Here is a 17,567-nt window from a genome sequence, read left to right as displayed (position 1 = left end):
CATAAATTTGCTATTTTAAGTTGGTGGGCATAAAATACTCCCTACTCCCCGTTGGTATTTAGAAGTGTCACTCCTAGACGATAGTATAATAAATAGCTTTAGTCCTATCCCGCGTACTGTTCACTTTAGATTTTTGTGAGAGTTTCTAATTTGTTTCTTTTGCGAGATATAGTTAATCTTAACAGGTAGGTACTAAACGACGCTTGGTAGTCCGCGTTACAAGAAATACCTAGGTAGTGTAAGGGTTAAACTTTTCGTGAATTCAGTTGATCTCAACAATGAAAAGGACAGTATCGTTCGTTATTATTTACAAGAGGTGGATAAAAAAGTAATGGCACGACTGTTATAATTCACAAATGGCTGTATTAACGGTGAAAATACATGGTATGTGCCTTCAATGTACTCACCCTCCATGTTTACAAGCTTCTGCCACACGTATGGAAGGCGCCGTACTCCGTCAGCACTTTCGTCTCTGGTGATGTCTCGCAGCGACCACCCTACGGCATTGAGAATGGCTTGTCTGGTGTTGTATCGTTGTCCACGAAGTGGTTTCTTCATTTTATATCCGGCGAATACGGTGGATGTTCCGGAATCTCTCAGGCACGTAAAAGATTCGTCACAACATTGGCTGTGTGACAGCGTACATTGTCGTGCAAGATGTTAGGGGTCCGTACCAAAAGATCAGGGCGCTTTCTCCGAAGATGGTGTTGCAAATAACTGCAGTAATATGGCGTATTCACAGTCTGCCCTTGTGGTACAGCAGTGTGCAGGATAACCCCTTGAACATCATATGCCACAATCAACATCACCTTCAATCCTCCCTGATCAGGGCGAACAGTCTTTGGCCGAGGGGAACCGGAATGCTTCCATTCGTTGGATCGGCGCTTTAAGCATGGTTCGTACGATCGAACCCAGGTTTCATCAATAGTGACGATCCTGCCTAAGAAATTGTCACCCTCCCTCTGGTGGTGGTCCAGCGTCTCTTGTGCCAGTGCATAGCGATGCCAACATGATGCAATTTTGCGGAAACCAAAAATGTCATGCAGAATGTGCAGCACAGTTTTATGGCATACCCCGAGTTCTGCCGATAACTCACGCGCAGTCCCCGTCTGTCCACGTCCAGCAAGAATGCAAGAAGCTGAATCGTCGTGTTTTCCACTGGAGGGCGTTCGGAACGTTGGCGGTCTTCCACGTTCTCCCTGCCTTCACGAAACACTTTAATCCATCGCGCCATGGTGCAGTATGACAACGCTGCATCACCACATGCTTTGCGCAGTCCCTGATAACATTCTCGTGCATTATGACCACGTGCCACTTCAATTTTGATCCACGAGCGCTGTTCCTGCTTAGTGAACATCGTTTAGAGCACGTCCACTCGCGATACCAATTTTACCCACTGCCCTCATTGACTGACTGACATTACAGCATTCCCACTCACCTCAGTTCCTCAACTGACATTCCGTTCGCAGGCGCTGCCACCTCGCGGTTCTCCATCACTTAGATGGCGCGTGCCGGCAGAGTTGCCTGTACTTTTATCCATCCTATGTAAATTCAATCAGTTTATTTTAAATTTTATACTAACATAATAGCAATATCTGCAGGTTCAGTTTATTGTGAACGTAGTCGAGCATTTTAGAATTAACAACTCCTCAAGTGAAACCACCGTTAACCAAGAAGATAGTAATGAGATTGAACCCGTAGACTCCAATAATGTCACTGTCTGTGATTCAGATATGTTTAAATCTAACTAAAGACTGGAAGTTTCTAACATTTCAAACTTAGTGCAATGCCAACATTACAATATATTTTCTCAATGAAAGAGGTTTACCCATTCGAGGGCAAATGCCATCACGATATATTCAAAAGCAAAGCAATTATTATTAAATCAAAACACTTTGTCAATTATTTATAAAATTTATTATCACTTGAAGTTTGGGATGTCAGTTCTCGAGAATCATCAACCAAAATTGGGAATCCTCTGACTCGCTTGAAAGCTAGTACATTCCGATCCTTCGTCAAGTTCCTCGCGGCGCACGTTCGTCTGTAGTAGATTTTTTGGTGAAATAATTAAAAAGATCAAGAATACTAACGATTTTGAATCTTGGGTAGATATGTTTCTGTATCCATATGTGGTCCTATGCATCCCACGACTTGGCGTAGCAAAAGTTAGAAACTGGTCTCAAAATCATTGGAAAGCACTGTTATACCAGCGTACTAAAGGTTAATACAAACCTCGCAAATTAGCAAAAGCAAAAACCTTCAATACGAAGATTATCAAACAGAAATTATCAGGCGATGATATTCGTGGCGCAGTGAGATTATTGATTTCTGAAGACATAATGACCACACCAGATGCATCAATGTTGAAAGCTGACGAAAAAAAAAAAAAAAAAAAAAAAAAAATCCTACTTACTCCCATTATTTGCTAGTTCAAAGCCTCCTTAAGTCTCTACTTCAGTATCAAGAGTATCATCTGCAGAATTCTTAAAAGTACTCAAATTCCTTCCGTCTAGCTCGGCAGGTGGAATGGATAATCTACGCCCCTTGTAATAGTAATGGGTCGCACTGGCTGGAAGCGTACTGTGTAATAAAGTGAAAATTGCTGAAACTTAAAGTCAAAATATTACTTACACTTATCTCAGGGTTTCGTGGCCTCGGGCTTCTGTCGAGCCTCCGTTTGCTGCTAGCTTTCCATCTAAAGCTACCTGTACCATTACTCTTTTAACTCTTTATTTGCTCAACAATAAATTTTGGATAATGAAAACTCTATTGTTCATTTGGTTACTTTAATAATTGAAATGAAAGATAAAATAAAAGTTACAAATATAAATACAGTTATCACGTCGTTGAATGATAAATGTTACTTGTAGAATCAACTTTATATTAATTGTAGAATTGTGTCTAAGCCTTATTATCTTTACAGGTTGGTTGGAATTATTCTATACTTCACCTAACACAAAATATAAGTTGGCCTTTTCTTTAACACCAATAGTTACATCTATTTTGTAAAACAAGAGGGAGGAAATTTAATTTTACACAAATTATACATGACCTTAATTCGAGGGTGTGTCATTTGGAATTTAAACCTTATCGCGCACTGCACTTAAAATTCAGTTAATGAAATGTTTGCCACTTTACCTCCTTTTTGATGACTGTCCGTTGAACATTTTCCTTTTCTTCTAGTAAGGTAACTCCGCTGTCTCTCCGTGGAAGATTTCCGTGTTGCTTGATTGTTTCGCTCCCCAGAAAGTGTTAGATGGTTCACACTCTTGAAAAGTTCGCAAAGTTCCAAATGTTTACTTCATTTACTGCGTTTTATCACTACAGGCGACGCTACACTTTTATAAAACGTTGATTAAATCATTATACTTATTATACGGTCTTCTGGTACAAGAAAGAATTGCAATACTGTTCTTTTGTCACAGCCGAAAATAGCGTACTCTTGCGGCCTCTCGCATTTTTACCATTACTTGCCCCACTGAAACTGTCTTTCACCGCTCAGAGCGCGAAGATGTGTTATTATACGGGTTGTTACCCCTGAATTCGGTCTGGACTTCGCGATTCAATGATCTCGACAACTTGACTCTCTCAACCTAACTGAAACTTTTTTGTCCTCTTTATGTCCTCTTCCTTTATCATTTCACACTAATTACTTATTCATTTTTTTGTTTCTCCTTTCCTATTTGTCCTTTACACACTCTGACCATTTTGACACACCCCTTGTCTAATCTAACCAATAATTGTTCTTTTCATTTTGTTTCATTAAGTTTCGTTTTCTGTCTTATTGGTTTCTCTCCTTTTTCTTGACCACCCTCTCTTTTCATTGGTTTTTCTCCTGTTTCTTAAGAAAGACCTCCCCTTTTTTTTTTTTTTTTCAAAGTCACCCTCTTTAGCCAGAGACCCCTGCTGAGGTTACCGCGCGACCAATTTTGAATGATCCTCCAGTGCCAAATGTGAATGCCTTACGAAATTATCTTATTTTCAAATATAGATTTTACTATTTATTAAACCCGATTTACTAAATATTATACTCTTTTATGACAATTTTCTTAGATTTTCTCAGATGTTTCTTACTGGAATACGAATATTTATATTTCTATGACAATTTTGTTTTGATATAATAATGGTGGTATTAATAATGTTGAATAAAACAATATTTCTATCACAATATTTCTAGCGTTAATAATAATAATATTTGTTGGTTACATAAGACTAATGATAATTGTGGTATCCCTATAAAATTTCTATATCTACTTGAATATGTTATACACAACTAAATGATCCTCCTTTTTAATAATTCTTTATGCAAAATACTAGTTACCAGTAATCGTGATAATAATAATGATAATAATAATAATAATAATAATAATAATAATAATAATAATAATAATAATAAGATTTTATTCTAAATATTTTCGCAGATTATGTACAGCTTTTAACTAGTTCAGGAATGACCTTTTGCCTAGCACTTAATTGATGTTGTTAATACTTATATGATTATATGTAATATATAGATCTCATATACATAGAGATAGAGATAGACAGCCAGACAGACAGACAGACATAGGAAAATCCTTTCAAAGAAATAGTGCTCCATTTATTTGTTTACATTTGCGTATAAAATATACTCAATTTTGATCATTTTTACGTATTATAGTAATTTTAGTTAGCAAAATTCCCCCACTCTCTTTTTCTTCCTGTGTATTTTACCCCCTATTCTTTCTACGTTCCTTGTTCTGTGGTGTTTTTTTTTTCTTTTTAGGGTTGCTTTTCAAAAACCTTTTCTTTTCTTTTCCTCTCCCTTTTTCGGCTGGACACTGACCGCTCTTGAGGATTATGTCTCCTCGTGGTACATGTTTCGTGTCTTAATAAATATCGCAAGACGCCAGAGTGTCTTGAGAAAATTTCTTAAAATGACCACAAAACTTAGCCGTGTTACTTTTCTGTCATCATGCGTTTCATGTTTTCGCTTATGTGTAGAATAATTAAAATATTTTTCTAGCGTCATGGCCAGCCATTCTGGACCCCTTACGTAGCCGATTTTGGCTGGTTTTCTCTTCTTTTCCGAAGCGAAGTGTCAAATTCACAGCGTTGGGGTAATTTCTTTCAAACATGTGTTTAACTGTTGCCACATCTCTACGCGTCTAATTCTAATAATGCATTATATAGCTCATTATTCTCGCTCGTCGCATTACTAAATAGTACTATCCCTCTCGCGGCAATGTTATCTATTTTATTATACTCTCTTAGTAGCGAAGCTTTATTTATACATTAAAATTTTGCATGCTTATTGATCTTATAAATGTGACAACATATTGGGCATTCTGTTTCTGTTAGTATGTCTCCAGATAGTCTGGCCTGTGTGTATGTTAGTTAGATTTGGGAAATGGTTCACCCACGGTTTAAAACCGCAGTTCGTCTGTTATATCTATGGTCATTTTCTTGAAATTGCCTTGGTGACACGCTACAAGTAACAATCTTAAAATAAATAAATGGTCTGTTTCGAATCAGTCAATGAACTGTCTATGTTAAAATTCCTCTCCAGGGTGGTAAAGACGCTACAGTCTAAAATTTCATGAAAGAAACCACGAACTTACAAGCTTGTTGCCTATTTTTTTCTCGTGTGTGGCCGTAAAATAATGAGGACTACCTTCTGTCTTGTTTCTTTTTCTTTTTCTTTTTTTTTTTTTTAAGAGAAAAGAATTAGATGTCTGCAGCCGTCTTGTTTCTTTTATACTTTGTTAACCTTAATGAATATAGTTAAATAATATATATAATTGAGCAATTAATGTAGTTAATTAATATATATATATGCGTATAATTAAGCAAAGAATGTAGTTAATTAATATATATATATTTATGCGTATTACACCCTCAAGTCTAAAAGATTTGATCCAAGTCAAGACTTCGAATCAATAGAGCGTCTAATCACTTCTACATGTGAACTACTACACTTAATTGTAGCTGAAAATGTGCCTATCATGCTTAGACCGATTTTCTTTTGTGCGTCACTTCAGGAGGAAAGGTCATGGTATCCGACCAATAGCTCTGAGAATGTATTTAGACGATTGTCTGCTAGGATTATTTGCTTCCTAATGTGTGGCTCATTAATCGAAAATTTAACACCATATCAGTTAGGAATTTGCACACCATATGTGGCTGAAACTATTATCCATGCTGCACGAATGTATTATTTAAGTGAAAGCATTTTTGAAAATTGATTTTCATAATGCTGCAATCAACTGCGATTCTATTCTCCTTTCCGTCAATAATAATTTTCCAACTTTCCATCCATACATATGCCAATGCTACTCTCAACCTAGTAACCTTTTTATAGGAGAAAATATCATCTTGTCACAACTCGGAATACAATAAAGCTATCCACTAGGCCCGGCTTTGTTTGCTTTGACTCTCTAAACCATCGTAAATGATATTAATAATGAGCTGAACATTTAATATTTGGACGATGGAACCATAGCAGGAAATATGAATGTACAAACAATATTCGAACCACATGTGGCTTATTTCTAAATTACTCCAAATGGGAAGTGGTTTTTCTGGGCGCCACAAATGATCAAATTGAGAATCTCTATCAGAGTTTTAATATATGAATGTCAGAATAATATCAAAGTGTGAATGATATTATTCTGAGGGCTCTCATTTTAGCAGGCGTTCCATCAGTGAGAGAACCAAATGGATGCAACCGCAGTGACGAAAAAGCCCTGACAGAGGGCGCATAAGTATCTGTATAGGTGAAGTCCCAAACAAACGCTCTCTGTTTTTTTCCATGGCATTAACGTCATTCTGTTTCCATGGCATTAACGTACCAGATACATCGACTCGAGCAGGACTCGTTGCAGGTCGAAGAGGTCGATAAAAGGAAAAAATACTGTATATCAGTCTATTGGATAAATATTGGTTTGTTACAGTAGCAATTGAATCAAGTCTTTCATGGGGCCAAGAAGGATTTATTTTTATCTATAAAGTTGGTCAATGCATATCACTAAAATCGGAGATACCCGAGCTAGAGCATTTCATATACAACGCGTTAGCATAACCATTCAACGAAGGAATTTGTCAACTCGGAAGAGAATGAGAGGAATTTGTTAAATTTGTAGGCAGTTTATGAAATATGCGACAGAATACCTAAACAATGCACAGCAACTTAACAAAAAATTGGTTACTTACCAATAAATTCTCCCATGGGAAAACTAAATATTCTCCAAAGATATCGGAACAACAAGCTAATTTCATCTTCAGTGATAAGGTAACAAGGATTAAAAAAAAAAAAAAAAAAAAAAAAAAAAAAAAAAAAAAATTGGTATGAAAAAAGGAATACATACCATCAAATGAATATAACGTGAGAAATGGGTATTAAAAACGACGAGCAAAGCACAGTGCGAAAGAAGGAGCCGAATTGAAGGAAGCGCGGTGTCTATGTTACGTTACTATTGCCAGATCTAATATACATCAGAGGTAGGTAACCAGATTTTATCAATGTTGCCAAAATCCAGATTTAAAACCGGTTTATATTTATGCATAAAGAATGATCTTTTATTTACTTATTTATTTATTTATTTTAACCTGTCGCATTATTTGCTGCTTTATATTGTGAGTATGTAGTTTTAAGTGAAGCGAGAATCACGACAAACTCTCTTCTTGTGACTTTTCTTTTAGATTGTCTAATGTGTTCTTTAATTCGGGTGTTAATATTGCGTTTCTTTTGATCTATTTATGAGGAATCGCATTCACATTGAGCACGATAAATACCTAACCTATTTAGTGGATCAACAAAATAACTTTTAAGGTCGGTGAAATGCTTTTCTAAACGTTTGGGATGATACTGGAAACAGATATGCTGTGCTTTGCAAGAATACCTTTAGTGCACATCAACGTTCATTTAGCTACAATGTTTCAGAAACTTAATTAGGAATAGATTTGTAAATTTACTAAAAAATTCTGCTGTAATGACAGTATTTATATTTGAAATTTATATAAAAGATTAACGCTCAAAGATTTTGATGAAAGCAGGTGATAAGGAATTTGTCTCTAATAATCACCAGTAAAATATGGAAGTGGAACATAAATAAGTGTAAAATATTACAAGATTAAAACTTTTTTATATATATAAATATTAGGAAAAATATACATAAAATGTTAAAATTGTAGTTAACTTGTATAAAAGAAACAAATACGTTAAATTTTGCAACACTTAATTTACTAATATTTAATGGGCGAAAATTTAAGCTGGTTACTCACATCACTGACGGATATTTTATCAAGTATCTGATAACAACACTAAACAAATAAGTGCAGATTATTAATGATAACTAAATCCTGAACGAAAAAGCATTAATCAGCTTACCTCTAACTAAAGAATGATGTGGTTGATTCAGCATATTCATTTATATTATATTGCTTCTTTATTTTACCATCAATTCATCATAACTGTTGTAGGTCGTAAACTTAAATTTTATTATTATGTGGCAAATCTCATATGTTTTGATAATGGTTATATATAATTCCCTTAATTTTCACGAAGATACCTGCAATTAAATAATTTAAACTTCTGATGTTTCATCCGTGTTTTACTTATTTTAATTTTAACGGACGTTTCAGAGGTAACTGATTGCCTTTGTGACCAGTGTTGTACTGATGACAAAGGCACTCAGTTGCCTTTGAAACGTCTGTTAAAATAAATAAGACACGGTTGGAATAAAAGCTTAGTTCACCAATCTCTGCCGCGATTCTGATTCTTTTTTGCCTTCAACCGCGGATTCGTGAGCTAAGCTATAGCAAAGGCTGAATTTACTTAATTTTTAATGTAGTCTTGTTAAAATATAAATTCACCTTTTCTTTAGAAGTCCTACTCTTACCTGTAATCAGAAGTAAATCAAGTAAATTAGAATCTTTTTGTATGTTTGAGATCTTTATTTCATGTCAAAATACAAAATGTCCACTGGGTACGGATTTAAGAAATAGTGATATATGGGTGGAACGTTTTTTAAACATGACTGTACAGTGTTGTGAAACTGCAAACCTGATTACATGCCTTATTTAGGTAGAGTCATTTGATACTTGCTTGCAAGATTCTTACGATGCTCTTTATCCTGAAAATATTTCAAAATTTTCTAGAAAGGATAGAAAGGTTTTGAAATTCGTTCTTGGAAGCATGAAGAATACAAAAGAATAATTCTGATAATAATAATAATCTGATAATAATTCTGGAATAATTCTGATCGCTTAAGATACAAATTATAATCAATTGTTTAAGATACAAATTAATTATAACCCTTTTTGTGATATAAAGAGACGGACCTACCCAGAGAAAAATTTTCGAGGTAGTTGTATGTAACGATAATATTAGTAATCAAAATAGGAAACTCACATTAAAGTCTTTAAATTATTATTATCATTATTATTATTATTATTATTATTATTATTATTATTATTATTATTATTATTATTATTATTATTATTATTATTATTATTATTATTGGCTTAAATTTAAATTTTTAGGGAGGATATACTTAATTCCAATATCCTCGTGGATGTGTTCTATAGAGGTGCACACGGTGGCTTAGAGCACTCTTTGTGTGAAGGGGTCCATGTGAACTTGTGGTGGAAAATATCGTGTGTGTGGATTTCCCATGCTTTTCTACGATTCCACTTTTAGTTTGGTCATTATTCATTTGCAATACGTATCCATCTCAGTAGCGGTTTCTGACGTAGGGCTACCGGGCTACAGCACGCTTCCTATGCTTGTGTATTTGTGTTAGGCTAATTTTAGTTCAAAAAATTTCATCTATTCATTTGTTTAAACTGTTCGTTAATTAACAAAATACAGAACTTTCCCATGACTATCTTCTTTTTCGAGCGTGGAGCGCGATTATCAGCGCCTTCAGCAGTGTGAAAGTTGTACTAACGAACCGAGCGGGCTGTACTGAATGCAGCCCGCTTGAACTATACAAGCCTAGTCAACAAATATATCTCTAGCATGGAACAAATATCTCAATATGCCTTGTCCAGCGTTCTCCACTTTCCTTTTTTTACACCAAGAATAGCTTCCACCGTGCTGAGTTAGGTTGAGCCCGAAGACATTCTGCGCAAGCGCCAAGTATTCCTCTTTCTTGCTTTCTTCTTCTGCTTACTGGCGGCGCTCGCCGCTCGGTTCTCTCTTTTCTCCTCTTTTTTATTTCCTTTAATCCTAAAGGTCCGGGAGCCCAGAATTGTCGGGAGTGTATATTAAATGAATTGAACATTTTTGACACAGATTCAGATCGCAGCAAAATTACAGCACATACATATAATGGGGCATCGGTAATAAGGGATCAATTAATGGCGTACAATCTAAAATTAAAGAACACTTTCCTTTGGCACACTACGTCCATTGTTAACCGATTAATTTGATAACGGAAAGAACTGCATCTCAAAATCAATCGACAAGGGTTTCTTTCCTGTAGTCTTTCAGGATTTTCCACATTTTTCCTCCCCCCACGCTCCCCACAGCGTGTATCTGTTTTAGAAAAGTGGCTGTACGAGGTGTTCCGAGTGGATCAGTTACTCGATGGAATTTCAAGTCACGAACCGTCAATTCCGTCTATGAAAACTAAAATGTTTCGAAAGAGTGCTTTTCAGAACTAGAGAAATCCAATGAATTCATGCTTTGGTTAGAATTCTTTCACAAAATAATGCCTCATGTGAATATTTTCTATAATCAAATTCAGTGCAGGCTTACTATTAAAGTACAAACAGCATTTAAATATTTCATTGAAGCCATTGAGAAAATTCGGAATGACACAGACAATATTAGGACAAGTGATATGTTTCTTCCAACATTTGGTGAAAACAAATGTGGGCGGATTATATCTTGCAGAGTACCCAATGCCAAAGAAGTACTGTATGTGATCGCATTTCTGCGGATGCGCGAAATCGATTTGAGAAAACAAGTCATTTGGATGCCACCAAACTTCTGGATTCTGCAAATTTTAGTGATTTTTCCGGAACATATTGTGGACACTGCGGTTGAAAGCTACCCAATGTTAGGTAAGCAGTGACTTCGCACTGAGCTTTTGATTCTCTCAGCTTATCTTTAAAAACAACTTACAGGACAATTTTAGCGAAATAACAACCCTTCCCTTTTGCAAATAATAGTGACCATACCAATGTCCACAGCAGAGCCTGAGAGATGCTTTTCGTCTCTAAAAAGAATTAAGACATTTGTGAGGAATTTCCGTAGGTCAGGAAGGTTAAGTACCCTTTCCATGCTCTCGATAGAAAAAAGTTTGATCAACAACATGCTAGATTTCAACTCCAGGGTGATAGAAAAGTTTGCCAGCATAAAGAATCGAAGGATGGATATCAACTTTTATATATATTGTAGCACGCTTTGTTAATGACAGTACGAGCCGCCACTGATCCATCTCATATTGTCTACAACGCCTAGGTATATCCATGGAACGTTAAATTAAAGTTTTCGCTTTATATTGCTGTTCTACCTTGTAATTGCGACTTTTGGCCTAAAACTGTTTTGGTTTGAAATTAGACAGATACGTGTAACAATCTTAACAATTTTATTAGAGTTTCTCAATTCATATATACCATTTCGAATATTTATCCAGAGTCGAAGTATGACCTACTCCTTTAGCGATTAGGGCACATAGGTCACTTATAGGACTGTGCTCACTGTCAAAGTGAATTCTCTAGAGTTGAGAATAAACCAAATTACTCGAGAAAATAAACGGCACGATGGTCCACCAAGCAATGCGCCCCGTTATTGTTTTCAGTCCCTAAGAAAATATTTAGATTTCCTGACTGAATAAGGTTCATCTGAAAGAACACATTTCAAAATTGATCAATAACTTGTGTTGATGAACTTTCTTTTTATATCTCTTGCTTTTATGACCTGAAATCGTGATTTTAACGAATCGAATGGTATATTGTAAGTACGAATTCTTTAAACTATCATGATTTGAAAAACAAACACGTTCCGTGAATTGCAAACTTCAAGTTCAATAATATTATTCGTTCTTCATGTTCCAGTAATTCTGTATACAATATTGTTTTATAAATTTAACGATCTTTAAAAGTAGTAAAATAACAGAAGCAATCAAATCTACAGCAATATTTTGTCCGCCATCATAGATTCAAGTAGTATAATATACGCTTCCTTACCTGCATAAACTCTAGCGATAACTTGTAATTTTTACACTGTTTCGTTTTTGTTCTTATTATTTTAGAGCAGAATGTTTTTCATAAACGATGATAAAAGTACGATGACGTTTATATCTTTTTATTTTCAGACTGTATCCATAGCTAAGGAGTTGACTTCATTGCATTTTGCATATTCTGATAAAATTTTAGAATTAGCGGAAGAGGCTAAGAATAAAGGATATCCTATTAACAGACCATTGTGGTGGATAGATCCCAACGACTCAGTGACTTGGACAATCAATGACCGTAAGTATATTAATGAACGATACCGACAAACTGTAAGAGGTGATTCCTTACATCAAAATAAGATAAAAAGTTCATATGAACCTGTGGAGAAAAGTGCATAGTTTCAGAGCTAGGGCTGTCCAAAATCGCGAAAAAACCAAATTTCAACAGGACCTATTTCGAATTCCAGAAACTGTGGATGGTGGTCCTTATCAGCGTAAAGGAAGTCACGCATACTCAATCCAAATATGCATATTTCATTAAGTTTCAGTGGGTGTACAGAGTATTCCACACAGGGTGAAAATTCCCCGACATGCCATCAACCGAATTTTCAGATATGCTCTGACTTTATGATTGGTCCAAAGTAGGCAAACGATAAGCCTTGATAGCAGTGAACACAGAATCCTTTGGCGCGATGTCGGAAGTGTTAAAGATCGTCAGCAGTACGGTTTCTTGTACTCGAGAAAACGCATGCTTCAATGTTTTCTTTCGCGCTTATAAGTGAAGAAAACGTGAAATATACCATAACGAAATACATCGCATCACACATTATTCCGAACACAAAAAACATGGAGCTGCCGACTCCTAACACTTCCGACTTCCCTCCGAAGCATTGGATGTACATTGTTGTCAAGGCTTACCTTCTGCCTACTTTGTACCCTCCTTGATATCACGGTATATCTGAAAACTCTATTGAGAGCATATCTAAGAATTACACCCTGTATATCTATTGAAAATTGACGAAATATGCACTTTTGGATTGGGTATGCGTGGCTTCCTTTACGCTGATAAGGACCACCATCCACAGGTTCTGGAATTCGAAATAGAGCCTGTTGAAATTTGGCTTTTTTGTGATTTTGGACAGCCCGAGCTCTAAAACTATGGACTTTTCGCCATAGGCCCATATGAACTTTTTCTCTTATTTTGATATGAGGAATCACCTCTTACAATTTGTCTGTATAGATCATTAACACCTTATATATATATATGTTTATATTTTTCGCACAGTAATGCTGCAAATTAAAAAGTAATGTGTTGGCTTGTAAAATGTTAGAGTACGAAATCAATTGAAGTTACCAATGTCAGGGATAATTGACATTTTACGAAATTCACATGTAAATTTTCTAGAAATTATGATTTGGAGATCATATTAATTTCTTTACCGGACGTTCAACCTAGATTTCTGATTTCCTTTAGCCACAGTAGTAGCTAATCACATGGACACATACTGTTATTCAAAATTGAAAAGCGTAATCTTATGTTCCAAATGGGGATCAAAGCTGGGGCCAGGTGCTGATGCAAAAATAGTAGTAATTTGGATGCACAGAAACTTACATTTTTTTTCTTAATATGATGATTCATGTGAAAAATAAAATAAAAAAAAGTATCTACTATTTAAACATATGACAAAGTGTAAAAGGAACTTTTTTAATATAAACAAAAGAGATTTTAGCAAACAACACAATTTTGCATAAATTGTACACGATTTTATTAGATAATTATATCAGGTGTTTCAGATAAAACTTCCAGTGCTTATAAATCACAAAAGGACGAAAAAGAAAGTAAAATAGGAAAATAGCACAAGGTGCATTGAATGGAGCATTTTGCTTGGTCCACAGGGCCCACTATCATGAGATCCTGGAGGCTCACCTGAAAATTTTAAATCCCACTCGAATGTATGTCATCTGATACATCATTGAAAAGACTATGGAAAAACAGCGTCTTCGACTGCTCGTACTAATAGCTACGTATACAAAGGGGTGAATCCATGACGCTTCGCATCTTAACTATCGATTCTCTGAAGAATCCTATCCTTCAATGAATGTAAAGCTATAAACCAAATAGTTCAAATATGCACTTAATTATAGTAGGACATTTTTGGAATGAAGTGGGTTTAATTAATGTTGTTAATCTTTTCCTTTCAATTCACTGATGTGAAATTGAATAATGACAACAATTACATGTGATAAATAGTCTTTCACTTGTTGTCAACCAACAGTAGTAACTCTGCTTTGGACGACTTTGCTATTGTTTCGCAAGTAGTTAAAATGTAGATGTGTAGTCGACGGGAATGTGCTATAACTTATAGTGCCGTCGCGGTAAGAATTATCTGATTGCATGCAGATCCATGGCAAGAGCTTATTCTGTTTTCCATAAAATACTTTTTCTGTTGATTTCGCGCTGTTTCTTTTTATCTCTTTGACTATGCGCTAATAGTAATTTGATTTATAAATTCGTTAATCTACTTATCATTTCAGAATTTCTTCTTGGCAGTGATATTCTGGTAGCACCTATAGTGGAAGAGAACGCTACTGAGAGAGATGTTTATCTACCAAAAGGATTGTGGAAAGATGAATTGCATAGAAGCATACATGTTGGTCCTATATGGTTACGGAATGTTTCAGTAAATATTTCAGGTTTCGGAATACGGAATGTTTCAGGTGGCGTACTTTAAGCTACTCAGACAATAGACATCACGAAATATGCACAGTTCTATGAGCATTGATTCAAACTTATGCTGTAATATGTACCACCATAAAACTATGTAATACATTTGGATTCGTCTCTTCTAGTTACAAGAAATCTGCTGTAACATCATATGGTGCTGTTACTTATCGAATGTGCCACCAAGGTGGCCTGGAGTGTGTTGTATATCCAAGGAAAACTACAATCACATGTAGAGTCAGTGAAAAACGTACTATATCCGCAGTGACTAATAAATATTCTAGTCAACATTTATACGAACACACACAGTCCTACTTCACCTGAAATTTGTGACAAAGTTGTAATGGACCGTTTCAGCCGATCCGTTTACAGAATAATATATGTTGAACTATTTGGTAATGTTCACTTTTATTTCAACTTTCAATGTTGACTGATTTATGTTTATTTTATTATTTGTTATTTGCCGATATTATGTAAATATGTACTTGTTTGTTTTCATTTATTGTTTGTTAATTATTTTGTGTTTATGTTTAATGAAGTTTATATTTCATTCTGGTTTTAGTGTATCTAGTAATGGGCTATGATATTATTTATGTGCGCCTAGAATACTATGAATTGATTTTCTGGTAGACATACATAATCTTTGAAAGTTTTGTAACTAAGATTTGAAAAAAGAGAGTGATATACATTGTGGGAAAAAAGAAAATATGGCGGACGTGTGTGATGGTTTCTGAAAACAGAAGCAAAATATTCAAGATATGAATGTTCACATACTCATCAGTGTGAAGTTATATTCAGTAGTAAATTGTATATTCACTAACTTTGACTGTGTTCTTAAGTTTCCAGTGGTATTATCTTAATCCACTTCACAAACATTATAAGCACTTCGTGCTTCGTGAAACTTGTGGATTTCTAGAAAGTTCGAAAATATTCAATCAAAAATTCGGTGGGATCCATTTTAGTTATTTTCATTTAGTTTATCTGTTGTTTTCTTTTAATATATATAACAAACAGTTCTATGAACATTGATTCAAGAAACTTATGCTGTAATATGTACCACCTTAAAACTATGTAATACATTTGGATTTATCTCTTCTAGCTACAAGAAATTTGCTGTAACATCATGTGGTGCTGTTATTTATCAAATGTGGCACCAAGGTGGCCTGGAGTGTAGAGTCCGTTAATATTATAAACGTCCCTAATGTATATCTGAGATCTGTTTTGGTTTATTTATTACTAATACAATGATATTTAATATCTCAAGTGCATAAAGTATATCAAAATGGAAGACAAAGATAGTAGTTCCTCAGAAGCTATTAAACTCTCAGACTCTAACACCATAGAGACAGAACAAGTTTCTGAAGGTATTATATTTTCCAATGCAATGAATAATAAGGATGTTGCGTCAACTTCCGCTGGTGGTATATCCTGTATAGAGAATGTAAAGAGTACTTTCTACGACACAGATACTAATCTTACACAGGTTGAAAAAAGTAAATGCCAACCACACAATTTGGCTCCTTATTATATATATATGGTGCCTTCCATTTCAACTCAGGCAAAAAAATATAAAATTGTACCATCACCATCTCAGATATTGTTGAAACTTTTTTTTTTGTAGCAACTAGACATGTTTTTAAGAGACCCATATTTTTTTGTTTTGTCGAAAAAATTTTCCCGCCAAGTAATGGGCCATCAAAGACGGGGAGTACAATTTATGAATTGTAAAAGACATGGAAAATGGTCAACTTCGGAGCCCCACCATTTAGCTATGGAGACAGGTAGAGTTATAATTCTTGTTGTGGTATGTACATAGGGATATAAATAAACTATATTTTATTGTAGTTTGGTTTCGCATGCGTACGTTTTTGTACATAAATTAACAAATGAACGTAAATTTATCTGAAAAGTCGAAGTTTGCGAATTTTTTTCGAGCACTTCCGGTTCGAATTTTAAAATTCTGTTTTCACGGCTGGTAAGACCTAGTTACCCGCTTTCCGAAAAAAAAAAGTATCGCTTCTGTGTGCAACCGTTTTGTCGCAAAAAAATCGAGAAATTGTAAAATTCTCAAAAATTGCCATTTTTGGGCGCCATTTTCTCGAAAACACCATCTTTTAAAATTCTGAAATTTTGTCAGATGGTTTAACTTTACATGAATAGTAAACACACCAAATACCATTCTCGACCAATGCTTCATGAATTAACTACAGCCTTTTGAAGTTAGCGAAGTTTCGTTAACTTTGATATCACAGTTAGCAACACTGGAAACAATAAAAATGCAATGATTTGATGATGTTTGTGGTTCACATTAATTAAATGAAGAATAAAAGGTTTTTTATTATTTTGATCAAAAAAGCTCTCTGAAATAGTAAAATGAGCCTCCCTCTTACTCGTCCGTTTTCTTAAACCAAAGTAATCTGAAATGGAAATTACGATTACGAAACACACAAATTTTAAGTTCACTTAATTAAAATGGTCTTCGGAAGCAAAATTTCACTGATTTTTTTTTTCACATGGACCAATCATTTGCTTGCTTGGTGTCTTCTTCGCTAATAGCCGTAGTACACTCACAACTCGTCCAGAGGTGGATCCAAGGAGTCGATCGCCCTCCCAGAAGAAACTTTCTTAAAACACATTCCAGAGTTTGGAGCTCTTAAAAGTAGCTCTAAGTAGCAGTATTACCC

General features: G+C 35.0%; 1 protein-coding gene across 15 annotated transcripts in view; it reads left to right on the top strand.

Moving 5' to 3' along the window:
* LOC145666472 (alpha-galactosidase MYORG-like) overlaps positions 1-16,096 on the top strand; it is a 56,656-nt gene extending 40,560 nt beyond the window's left edge. For all 15 annotated transcript variants that reach the window (XM_081733719.1, XM_081733723.1, XM_081733727.1 and 12 more), the window contains 2 exons: positions 12,303-12,459; positions 14,697-16,096. In XM_081733719.1, the coding sequence (XP_081589845.1) occupies positions 12,303-12,459; positions 14,697-14,893 (354 nt within the window). In that variant the 3' untranslated portion in view covers positions 14,894-16,096. The remainder of the gene's footprint in view (positions 1-12,302; positions 12,460-14,696) is intronic.
* Positions 16,097-17,567: the final 1,471 nt, after the last annotated feature.

The sequence above is a fragment of the Thermobia domestica genome, chromosome 12 (assembly GCF_964235325.1).
Source record: "Thermobia domestica chromosome 12, izTheDome1.hap1.1, whole genome shotgun sequence".
Taxonomy (NCBI): domain Eukaryota; kingdom Metazoa; phylum Arthropoda; class Insecta; order Zygentoma; family Lepismatidae; genus Thermobia; species Thermobia domestica.
The sequence above is the reverse complement of the archived record's forward strand: the minus strand, read 5'-3'. Positions and strand labels throughout refer to the sequence as shown.